The 12,956-nt window shown below is 41.2% G+C and overlaps 1 protein-coding gene across 6 annotated transcripts in view; it reads left to right on the top strand.

Annotated features, from left to right (window-relative positions):
• The window catches only part of MTHFD1L (methylenetetrahydrofolate dehydrogenase (NADP+ dependent) 1 like), a 195,584-nt gene that overhangs the window by 60,101 nt on the left and 122,527 nt on the right, over positions 1 to 12,956 (top strand). For all 6 annotated transcript variants that reach the window (XM_060029784.1, XM_060029788.1, XM_060029785.1 and 3 more), the window contains one exon: positions 8,591 to 8,667. In XM_060029784.1, the coding sequence (XP_059885767.1) occupies positions 8,591 to 8,667 (77 nt within the window). The remainder of the gene's footprint in view (positions 1 to 8,590; positions 8,668 to 12,956) is intronic.

The following is a 12,956-nucleotide window of genomic DNA, read 5'->3' as shown; positions in this document are numbered from 1 at the left end:
AATGCGCAATTGTATTTCTTGCCACTGTCTTCCTAGCTTGCGTTACATAATCCCTCCATTTATTTCCGTCACTTATTTTACCAGCCTCTTCTCTCATCCTTGCCGCCTATTTAGGAGAAAAAGCTGTACCCTTAGCTCATCCCATTCACCCCATCTCTTCCAGATTTCCGAGGAACATTACTTTTCTCCTGTCTCATCTCTGGCCTCCTGTATTCTCTTTGGGGGTAAAAATGTCTGTGTCTCTCCCCTTAACTGTCCTGCTGCCCTCTCTACCCGCCATTCTGATTTCTTACTCTCTTCCTCACCACTAGCTCTAAGCAGCTTAGAAATTTGTATTTTCAGTGCAGAATCTTTTCTCTGAGTCTCTTGCTTCCAGCCACTTAACTAGAATCCCCTTCAGCACTTCAAATGTGGGGCAGAGGGACGTCTGTCCTGACCTCCCTGTTTTCCTCTTGGCTGTGACACCCCTCACTTCTCCCGCACTGCCCTCCATAAGGGTGGGATAGTGGGGAAAAGCACTAAATGTGGAGTCAGGAGCGTTGAGTGGGTGTCTCCCCCTCAGCGATTCACATACCTGTTCTGGGCCCCGGTCTCTTGGAGATGGAAATGGAGGCGGTAATATATAATTACAGGCGTGTGGTAATAGCACTTGATAAAACCTACCGAAGAGTTAGACGGTGTGTATTCCTTTTTTTTTTTTTTTTTCTTTTTTAGAACTAAATCACAGCTGCTTTTACATTAGTACCAACTATGACAAGATTTTTTCAAACTTTTTTTTTGAATTTTTAAATTTTATTTTATTTATTTTTTTATACAGTAGGTCCTTATTAGTCATCAATTTTATACACATCAGTGTATACATGTCAATCCCAATTGCCCAGTTCATCACACCATCACCCCCACCCACCGCTGCTTTCCCCACTTGGTGTCCATACGTTTGTTCTCTACATCTGTGTCTCAATTTCTGCCTTGCAAACCGGTTCATCTGTACCCTTTTTTTAGGTTCCACATATACGTGTTAATATACGATATTTGTTTTTCACTTTCTGACTTGCTTCACTCTGTATGAAAGTCTCTAAATCCATCCACGTCTCTATAAATGACCCAATTTCGTTCCTTTTTATGGCTGAGTAATATTCCATTGTATATATGTACCACATCTTCTTTATCCATTCGTCTGTCAATGGGCATTTAGGTTGCTTCCATGACCTGGCTGTTGTAAATAGTGCTGCAATGAACATTAGGGTGCATGTGTCTTTTTGAATTATGGTTTTCTCTGTGTATATGCCCAGTACTGGGATTGCTGGGTCATATGGTAATTCAATTTTTAGTTTTTTAAGGAACCTCCATACTGTTCTCCATAGTGGCTGTATCAATTCACATTCCCACCAACAGTGCAAGAGGGTTCGCTTTTCTCCACACCCTATCCAGCATTTGTTGTTTGTAGATTTTCTGATGATGCCCATTCTAACTGGTGTGAGGGGATACCTCATTGTAGTTTTGATTTGCATTTCTCTAATAATTAGTGATGTTGAGCAGCTTTTCATGTGCTTCTTGGCCATCTGTATGTCTTCTTTGGAGAAATGTCTATTTAGGTCTTCTGCCCATTTTTGGATTGGGTTGTGTGTTTCTTCAATATTGAGCTGCATGAGCTGTTTGTATATTTTGGAGATTAATCCTTTGTCCATTGATTCATTTGCAAATATTTTTCCGATTCTGAGGGTTGTCTTTTCGTCTTGTTTATGGTTTCATTTGCTGTGCAAAAGCTTTGAAGTTTCATTAGGTCCCATTTGTTTATTTTTGTTTTTATTTCCATTACTCTAGGAGGTGGAGCAAAAAAGATCTTGTTGTGATTTATGTCAAAGAGTGTTCTTCCTATGTTTTCCTCTAAGAGGTTTATACTTTCAGGACTTACATTTAGGTCTCTAATCCATTTTAAGTTTATTTTTGTGTATGGTGTTAGGGAGTGTTCTAATTTCATTCTTTTACATGTAGCTGTCCAGTTTTCCCAGCATCACTTATTGAAGAGACTTTCTTTTCTCCATTGTATATCCTTGCCTCCTTTGTCATAGATTAGTTGACCATAGGTGCATGGGTTTCTCTCTGGGCTTTTATCTTGTTCCATTGATCTGTATTTCTGTTTTTGTGCCAGTACCATATTGTTTTGATTACTGTAGCTTTGTAGTATAGTCTGAAATCAGCGAGTCTGATTCCTCCAGCTCTGTTTTTTTCCCTCAAGACTGCTTTGGCTATTCGGGGTCTTTTGTGTCTCCATACAAATTTTAAGATGTTTTCTTCTAGTTCTGTAAAAAATGCCATTGGTAATTTGATAGGGATTGCATTGATTCTGTAAATTGCTTTGGGTAGTATAGTCATTTTCACAATATTGATTCTTCCAATCCAAGAACATGGTATATCTCTCCATCTGTTGGTATCATCTTTAATTTCTTTCATCAGTGTCTTATAGTTTTCTGCATACAGGTCTATTGTCTCTCTAGGTAGGTTTTTTCCTAGGTATTTTATTCTTTTTGTTGCAATGGTAAATGGGAGTGTTTCCTTAATTTCTCTTTCAGATGTTTCATCATTAGTGTATAGGAATGCAAGAGATTTCTATGCATTAATTTTGTATCCTGCTACTTTACCAAATTCACTGATTAGCTCTAGTAGTTTTCTGGTGGCATCTTTAGGATTCTCTATGTATAGTATCATGGCACCTGCAAACAGTGACAGTTTTACTTCTTCTTTTCCAATTTGGGTTCCTTTTATTTCTTTTTCTTCTCTGATTGCCATGGCTAGGACTTCTAAAACTATGTTGAATAATAGTGGTGAGAGTGGACACCCTTGTCTTGTTCCTGATCTTAGAGGAAATGCTTTCAGTTTTTCACCATTGAGAATGATGTTTGCTGTGGGTTTGTCATATATGGCCTTTATTATGACGAGGTAAGTTCCCTTTGTGCCCACTTTCTGGAGAGTTTTTATCATAAGTGGGTGTTGAATTTTGTCAAAAGCTTTTTCTGCATCTATTGAGATGATCATATGCTTTTTATTCTTCAATTTGTTAGTATGGTGTATCACATTGATTGATTTGCATATACTGAAGAATCCTTTTATCCCTGGGATAAACCCCACTTGATCATGGTGTATGATCCTTTTAACGTGCTGTTGGATTCTGTTTGCTAGTATTTTGTTGAGGATTTTTGCATCTCTATTCATCAGTGATATTGGTCTGTAATTTTCTGTTTTTGTAGTATCTTTGTCTGGTTTTGGTATCAGGGTGATGGTGACCTCATAGAATGAGTTTGGGAGTGTTCTTTCCTCTGCAATTTTTGGAAGAGTTTGAGAAGGATGGGTGTTTAGTTCTTCTCTAAATGTTTGATAGAATTCACCTGTGAAGCCACCTGGTCCTGGACTTTTGTTTGTTGGAAGATGTTTAATCACAGTTTCAATTTCATCACTTGTGATTTGTCTGTTCATATTTTCTATTTCTTCCTGGATCAGTCTTGAGAGGTTATACCTTTCTAAGAATTTGTCCATTTCTTCTAGGTTGTCCATTTTATTGGCATAGAGTTGCTTGTAGCAGTCTCTTAGGATGCTTTGTATTTCTGCGGTGTCTTTGTAACTTCTTTTTCGTGTCTAATTTTATTGACTTGAGTCCTCTCCCTCTTTTTCTTGATGAGTCTGGCTAATGGTTTATTAATTTTGTTTATTTTCTCAAAGAACCAGCTTTTAGTTTTATTGATCCTTGCTATTGTTTTCTTTGTTTCTATTTCATTTATTTCTGCTCTGATCTTTTTTTTTTTTTTGCGGTACGCCCAGGCCTCTCACTGTTGTGGCCTCTCCCGTTGTGGAGCACAGGCTCCAGACGTGCAGGCTCAGTGGCCATGGCTCACGGGCCCAGCCGCTTCGCGGCATGAGGGATCTTCCTGGACCGGGGCACGAACCCGTGTCCCCTGCATCGGCAGGCGGACTCTCAACCATTGCGCCACCTGGGAAGCCCCCAACATCATTTTTAATTACCGATATGAATATGTTCAGCATTTTATTGGGAAGTCTACTACCTTTTTTTTTTTTGGCTGCATTGGGTCTTCATTGCTGTGCAGGGGCTTTCTCTAGTTGCGGCGAGCAGGGGCTACTGTTTGTTGCGGTTTCTTACGAGCTTGTAGTTGCGGTGGCTTCTCTTGTTGTGGAGCACGGGCTCTAGGCATGCCGGCTCAGTAGTTGTGGCTCGTGGACAGTAGACCACAGGCTTAGTAGTTGCGGCGCACGGACTTCGTTGCTCCGCGTCATGTGGGATCTTCCTGGAGCAGGGCTCGAACCGGTGTCCCCTGCATTGGCAGGTGGACTCTTAACCACTGCGCCACCAGGGAAGTCCTAACTTTTTTTTTATAACTAGGATTAATTATTACTATACCGTTATATCTGAAATGCATAGTCAGCTTTTTCAAGGCATTTGTGAGTTTGTGTTACTCTTTAAAACCGTTTTGTGAACAAAAAATTAATGTAGGTGGAAATCAGTATTTTTTTTAATTAATTTGTTTAATTTATTTATTTTTGTCTGCATTGGGTCTTCGTTGCTGCGCGCAGGCTTTCTCTAGTTGCAGTGAGCAGGGGCTACTCTTCATTGTGGTGTGTCGGCTTCTCATCGTGGTGGCTTCTCTTGTTGCGGAGCATGGGCTCTAGGCACACGGGCTTCAGTAGTTGTGGCTCACAGTCTCTAGAGTGCAGGCTCAGTGGTTGTGGTGCACAGGCTTAGTTGCTCTGCGGCATGTGGGATATTCCTAGACCAGGGATCGAACCCGTGTCCCCTGCATTGGCAGGCAGATTCTTAACCACTGCACCACCAGGGAAGCCCTGGAAATCAGTGTATTTTAAACCTAGCCTGGGGATATGCTAAGAAAGAAATTTTTACACAAGGGGCATTCTTCCGCATCTGCATTGTGGCTCCAGCTGAGGCAGCCACCAGAAATGGGGCCACCCATTCCTAAGTGGGTCTTAGAAAAAGAAAGGCTACACGATCCCTCATATGTACCCAGGGCCACCTTGCAGATTGCTTTCTCTCCAAGAAGCATGAAAGGACTGAAGCATACCATAGTTGCAAATCACTTTTGATGTGAGTGATAACGTTAAAAAATTACTCCAGATAAATACTAGAATTGTATTATTGTTTAGGGCACTAAAGTGCTAATTATTGCTATAGACAAGCCACCTAGGTCAGAGGAGTTTGGAATGACATTTGATAGCTAGTTTGACTCTTATTCCCATGAATTAATATAAGAAATAGGACTCTCCATCAAATAGATTGAGGTCATTTAATAGTAAGGTTTCGGGGCTTCCCTGGTGGCGCTGTGGTTGGGAGTCCGCCTGCCGATGCAGGGGACGCGGGTTCGTGCCCCGGTCCGGGAAGATCCCACATGCCGCGGAGCGGCTGGGCCTGTGAGCCATGGCCACTGATCCTGTGCGTCCGGAGCCTGTGCTCCGTGGCGGGAGAGGCTACAGCAGTGAGAGGCCCGTGTACCGCAAAAATAAATAAATAAATAAATAAAAAGTAAGGTTTCTTTGTTGTTGTTCTTTTTTTTAAAGACATTATTGGCTTAGAGCTAGAAAGAGTATGGCCTTTGGGTGAGATTAGATGCTTTTATAATTTGATAACTACAGAGGGGACACTCAGTGACCACATGGGGCTAAAAAACTCTTCTGAGACCACAGATGTCGCATATTGAATGCTCGCCTCTTCCCTTTTATCCTTTGTAAGAAATTTAACTCGTGGTTGTTCTCTCCTATGCTTCCCGTCACTAGCTTGAAGGCCTCATAAGTGCGTGGTAACAGGGTGGAACTGGGAGCCGATAGACTATTCCAGAAACACATAGTATAAGCAGAAGAAACAGTGGACATCAAGTCATTTTATTGTTCCTCGAAGGATGTGAGCCCTGCTTTTCTGAGTATCAGAACCCCTGGGGCCTCACAGGCCGTTAGACCGAAGACCAAGAAGCCTCAGTCTCCAGGAACTGACATCCAGTTACTAGTTCCCAGCAGTCCCCTACAGCCTTGCAGGGAATCAGTACACTTCTGCCAAAGCCAAAGTAGTGGGCCTAGCCTCGATGTCCTACCCTGTATTTCCCGGTCCCTGAGCTGGTGCTGGTTGTTTGAACAAGCCACTAGGAACACTCTGGATGCTCCTCAAAACAGAGCGGTGTAGTCCTAAAGGGACCGTCTAGGGCAAAGCGTGAAAAACCAGATCTCTCCCCTCTGCAGGGTCCCCCCTCCACGCCTGCCTGCACTCTCCATCTCTCCCCTTGCCGGTGAGTGCCTTCCATCAGAGAATGATGTCTTGTCCATCTTTGTATCCCTGTACAGCTCTCGCAGGACCTGCCACAAAATTGGCCCTCAGTAAATAGCCCTGAAATGAATAAGTATGTTTCTCATTCCATCTTCACCTCTATCACTTAGAGGGCAGGAGTTCCGTATACTAACTTAGCGTTACTTTCTGTTATCCATCTTTCTTGTGTATCAGAATTTAATCTTCACATTTCTTTTATGTATCACTATCATTTCACACGTCTTTCCGTGGACATCAAAAGCCTGGTGAGACGCCCTGTTCTGCCAGGGCTGAGCTAATAAACGCACAGGTGGCCTCCTGACGCCGCTGATTATGGTGGATCTTACTACGTTTTTTTTGGGGGGGGGGGGCGGTTCTTGTTTGTGTTTTCTTTGCTAAATAAAAACCAGCTGAAATACCAATAAAAAGATCACATTAAGATTGTGTATACTACACATGAGAGTAGGAATTATTTTTACTTTATATGATTCTGCACCATTGGTCTTGGGAATAAAGTACTAGCTAGTGATAATAGTGAGAGGCATTCCTTTCTCTGTATGCCCTCTGCTTATGCCTTAAAGTCATAGAGAGGTTTCTGTGTGCCTGGGTGCCCGTATGAATGTGCGGTAATATGAATGTATATATGTATGTGTGAGAAAGGAGAGTGTTTGTTTGTTTTTGATTTTGGGAGTTTTCTTTGGCTGCGTTGGGTCTTCGTTGCTGTGTGTGGGCTTTCTCTAGTTGCGGCGCGCAGGCTTCTCATTGCGGTGGCTTCTCTTGTTGTGGAGCACGGGCTCTAGGCGCACGGGCTTCAGTAGTTGTGGCATGTGGGCTCAGTAGTTGTGTCGGCCCCCGGGCTTAGTTGCTCCGCGGCATGTGGGATCTTCCCAGACCAGGGATCGAACCCGTGTCCCCTACATTGGCAGGCAGATTCTTGACCACTGCGCCCCCAGGGAAGTCCCGAGAGGAGAGTACTGTATGTAGAGAAAGAGGCCGGCGGCGAGTCAGGGAGCAGCAGAGGCGGGCGAGGCTGGCACGTCTGTCCGTGCCTTGTGTGTGGAAGAAAACGTTCACAATTTCATCCTACAGATGCTTGTAGTCCCCAAATACACAATTCCCGCCACCGTTTTGGTCAGAGCCATGTTAAACATTTAGTAAATTGGATCTAAGTTGTCAGTGTGGATGGCTTGCTGTTTGATGCAGTATAAATTATTAGTGAAGTCTGTGTCCTTCTGGCTTTACTTTCTGGCATTGTAGATTTGGTTTTCACAAACAAAATGTAAATCGGTGCAATTCATACAGGCCAGTGAAAAGAGTAAAGAGAAGTGATACTTACTCGAACCATCATTGACTTCTCCCCCCACATATACTACTTTATTTATTTGGGGGTTTTTTATATGGTAAAATATACATAGCATATCATCTTAATCGTTCATAAGTGTGCAATTCATGGCATTAAATATATGCCACGAATGGCATATAGGCCAAGGCTTGGGATGGTTACACCATCACCACTAACTACACCCCAAACCTTTTCATCATCCTCAACACTCCCTCAATAATAAGTCCTCACATCCCCTCAGCCCCTGGTAGTCACCATTCTACTCTCTGTCTCTATAAATTTGCCTATTCTAAGAACCCCGTACAAGTGGAATCATACCGTATCTGGTTTATTTCATCATGCATAATGTTTTCAACGTCCGTCCATGTTGTATCATAATATATCAAACCTTCACTCATTTTATGACTGTATAACATTCCATTGTATGTCTATACCACATTTTGTTTATCTATTCATTTGTCAGCAGACACTTTGCTGTTTCCACCTCTTGGCTGTTGTGAATAATGCTGCTATGATCATGGGTTTGCAATAGCTGCTTCCGGTTCTGTTGGATATATACCTGGAAGTGGTGGGTCAGATGTTCGTTCAATGTTTAACCTTCAGAGAGACTTAATTGGCTTCTTCTTGTGCCTCAGGTTTCAGTGTAAAAAGGACACTCCTTCAGAAATGCTTTTCCTTACTGCCTGTTCAAAACGGCACCCCACCCCAGACCCCTTCCCGACACACGCCGTCATATCCCGTCCTTGGTTTCCTAGCTGGGTGATCCCTAGTTTATTTGACCCCTTTCTGTGATCCTCCCACGGGATCATCAGCTCAGGGAAGCCAAACCTTAGCTCTTGCTCTCTGCTGCCTCTGCAACACCCAGAATAATGCCAGACACACACTGGGAAGCCAGTCCCTGCTCGTTGATGCTCTGTTCTCTTCTCTTCCAGTCATGGATACAAATGACCGATTTCTACGAAAAATAACCATCGGGCAGGGAAACACAGAGAAGGGCTTTTCTCGGCAGGTAGGTGGTGTTTTCTCCAGGGAGGACTCTGCTCTTGCACTTAAAGCAGCCCAGAAGCTGGTTCTCCACATTTCTCTTCTTGTTCTTCCACCCACAGTAACCAGTGGGCCCCTGATGAGTCAAGGTATTTCTTCCAGTCCCTCAGCAGGACTGGGAAATCATCAGGAGACAGAAAGTCTCCAATATTATTTTGCCATCCTTTTTCTGTGTGATTTTAGTTGTGTTTCTGGTGAGAGCCATTCAGGGTATCCCTTGAATATACATTCTAACGTATTTTATACGTTAGATATAAAATAGTATGAACCCACCCAGTTCGTACTATATCTGCATAACAACCGAAAAATGAAAATCTCAGACACATTACTCACGTTTCATAAACCAAAGAATAAACACCCAGTTATTTGACTTACTAGCCTGAGAAATTGTTGAGGATAATGTCTTATTACCCAAATCCAGAAAATGTAGAAGATAGATTATGATGTCCACCTTCATCTTAATAGGTCTCCAGGATGGGGTGATGGTGCTTAGTGAATATAAATTCATTCTATGATTTTTCAGCCAGGCCTAGCAGGCCTCTAAATTATTATTTTTTGTAGTAAACTTCATAGCTTAAGACACTTTTAGATTTATGGCCTTTACATTGCTAAGTTTTTATTAACCTAAAAAGAATCACTTTTACTATAGTATTCAGTCCTCATACCAAATAGACTTTTGGATCTTTTGAAATATTTGAATTAAAAAGTGAATCTGAACAACAAGGTCCTACGCTATAGCACAGGGAACTATATTCAATACCCTGTGAGAAACCATAATGGAAAAGAATATAAAAAAGAATGTGTATGTGTATGTGTGTGTGTGTGTGTGTGTGTGTATAAAACTGAATCACTTTGCTGTACAGCAGAAATTAACATTGTAAATCAACTATACTTCAACTTAAAAAAATTAAAATTTAAAAAGTGAATATGAGGATGGAATCGAGAAGACAAGCTAAGCCCCTGTTCCATCCCTCCTCCAAATCCTGAAACTTGCACACACAGACAGATTTCAAATAGTCAGTATCCTTGCTAGAAAACCGGAGTCATGGCCATACTCTTTGGGGAAGCTTCTGAAAGATAGGAAGATGGAATTGGATGGGTGGAGAAAAGCACAAACCAAAATATGGTGGAAGTATTGGAGGGGGTCGCTAAATTCAAAGGCATTAGATACCCTACTTCTCAGACACAGGAGAGGGATGGGGACAGCTCCCAAAAAAACTGGTGCACAGGCACCTTCCTGGGACACCTGGTTGAGACACAGCCAGTGGTACATTGGTCTCAGCCTTGGGGCCCAGCCGTGGGGGGCGGCTCACATCAAAGTCACAGATTCGCTTGTGTACCGTGCTTCCTGGCTGGCAGTGAAAAGCATCTGGTGCAAGGAAAAGCAGTATATTGTGACACTTAGGAGAGGGCAGCCTTTTGTCATTTGCACAGTGGGCAACCTCAGGACTAATCCTGTGAGAGACTGCAGGACAGGAAGCCAACGAGCAGCATGTCCTATGTCCTACTCTCTTGAATGTCTAGAGACAGGGTGAGGTTGTCAGAAATCAGGTCCCCAGACAAGGAAAAGGGAGCATCAAAGCCAGGAATCGTCTGTATTAAAGGAAAACACATATCATGAACATGGACACCAGACGCGGTAAAGAGAAGCTTAGATGCCCTAGACAAGATTGCAGAGCAGATGGTGGCGGGGTGGGGGGGGACTTTGAAGAGATTACCATCAGTATTCTCAGAGGCTTAAGGGAACTGTCCTACAAGGATTGAGAATTAGCTGTTGTGGAAAAAAAATGGGTTAAAATCTTGGAAATAAAACTGTAGTGTCAAAGTAAAAATCCAGTTAGTAGATTGAATAAGAATAGGGCTAACTGAATGGGAGAGGAAAGTTCAATCTAAGAAACTCTCTCAGAACATACTACCAAAAGGAAAACCATAGAAAATATAAAGGAAAAATCAAGAGACATACGAGACACACCGAGCAGTTCTAATACTCATCTCAAGTTACCGGTGAAAGTAACAGAGAATGTAGGGAAGAATGTATTTGAGGAAATAATAAAAAGGGAATTTATTGACTTTAAGGAAAATTTAGAATTTTCATATTAAAAGACTTAACAAGTGCTGAGCAGCATAAATGAAGTAGACTTACACCCAGACACATAATGTTGAAATTTCACAACACCAAAGAGCTGCCAGAGAGGAAAAAAGTCTTGATGAGTCACAAAGGAGTAAGATTCAGATTGTCATCAGACTTCTCATTGACAGCACTGAATGCAAGGTGACACTGGGAAAACCGATTTGGAGTTCTGAAGGAACAGGATTTTCAATCTAGAATCCTTGAGTAGAAAGAAAAAAAAATTTGGAACAGAAAATACAAAATAAGCTGGCATAAGTCAAACACAGTAGTTTGGCCTAGTAGAATTGGCACTGACATAAAAAGCAGAAACTCTAACGAATAGATAATTTTGACATAAATAAAAATTAAAATCTTCCATATGGAAAAATGATTTACAAAATCAGTAAAAGACCAGTAAGAGTCTGGGAGAGGTTATTCGCAGTATAAATATAACAACGGGTTAAAGTGCCAAGCATAAAAAGAATTTCCATAAATTAATACTCAAATACTGCTCTCAGTAAGGCCTTCACTGGTCACCTTCTTTAAAACTGCACCTGCCTGGCCCCAAACTCCCTCTTTCTTTCCCTGCTATCCTTACTTATTTGTTTATTTTCTGCCTCCCCCCAGTAAGATGTGAGTTTCATAAGGGCAGGGGTTTTGGTATGTTTTGTTCACTGCTGTATTCCCAGTGCATAGGACTTTGTTACATAGGAGTAGTAGGTGTTCAATAAATCTATACTAAAGAAATGAATAGGATAAGTAGAAGATAATAAGACTTATCTATGAGCTCATTAAAACATAAATAAATTAATATTAAACGTTAGTGAGGATGCAAAGAAATAGAGACTTTTCTACAGTATTAGTGAGAATATAAATTGTAAAGCCTTTTGGATGATAGTTTGTCAGTATTTAAAATTTGAAATGTCAGAACAGTTCTAACTTCAGGACTACAGATTTTTTTTAAAAAGAGGGGACTATTTACTCAGGTACCAAAAAAAATCTATAATATAGGATACTAATTGCAGCATTTTTTGTAATGGTGAACATTGGAAGCAATCCAGTGTTCATCGTTAGGGGTGATTACATATATTTGGTGTATCCTTTTGCACAACAGAAACAGGTAGCCGTTGAAAATGATAAAGTGTATATCGGGGGAGTGACATGGAGCTCTCATACAGATTGTGAAATTGAAGGTTTGTCCATACAAACGTATGGACACCAAGGGGGGAAAGTGGTGGTGGTGGGGGGGTGATGGGATGAACTGGGAGATTGGGATTGACATGTATACACTGATATGTATAAAATAGATAACTAATAAGAACCTGCTGTATAAAAAATAAATAAAATAAAATTCAAAAAAATAATAAAATCAAATCTTGGAAAAGAAAAAAAACACACGTTAAAAGAATTTGGACTAAAATGAATATAGCGTAATCCAGTTTATGTTAAGAAAAAGCCAGCATACGTGTTTATATGTGTAAAAACACATAACATGGAAGCTGGAAAGCTGTTCACTTTCTGAAATCAGTGACTTCTGATTTCAGAAGAGGAATAGTAAGGAAATTCCTTCACATTTTCTCTGCGTATTTTTGTACTCTATCTTGGTACTAGAGAGATGCAGGATTAACAATTGCTGTGATCTGAGTGCCTATTTTGTGCCTTTTATTGGTAGGCCCATTACATACGTGAGCACATTTAGTTTGTAAATCTGGTTTGCAAATGAGAAAAGTTGCCATATTGTGTTAAGTGACTTGTCCAAGGTTATGTTCTGTATTGCTTTATGCATACATATTGTTAAGTGAGAAGGGATTATATCTAAGAGGTTTAACTGCTTTTTTTAACCTTAAAACTATTGAGAACATCTTTTTATGTCAGTTAATGTTGATCTATATCATCTTTTTTGGCTTGTGAGACCACACGGCTTGTGGGATCTTAGTTCCCCAACCAGGAATCGAACCCGGGCCCTTGGCAGTGAAAGCGCGGAGTCCAAATCACTGTACCACCAGGGAATTCCCTATATCATCATTTTCTTAATGCCTATATAATACCACATCTTGTAGATGTACCATGATAGATACAACCATTTCGCTGTTAATGGACGCTTAGGGTGTTTGCGGTGTTGGGCTATCATAAATAAGCTGTAA

The sequence above is a fragment of the Delphinus delphis genome, chromosome 14 (assembly GCF_949987515.2).
Source record: "Delphinus delphis chromosome 14, mDelDel1.2, whole genome shotgun sequence".
Taxonomy (NCBI): Eukaryota; Metazoa; Chordata; class Mammalia; order Artiodactyla; family Delphinidae; genus Delphinus; species Delphinus delphis.
This window is presented reverse-complemented; position numbering and strand designations above follow the sequence as displayed.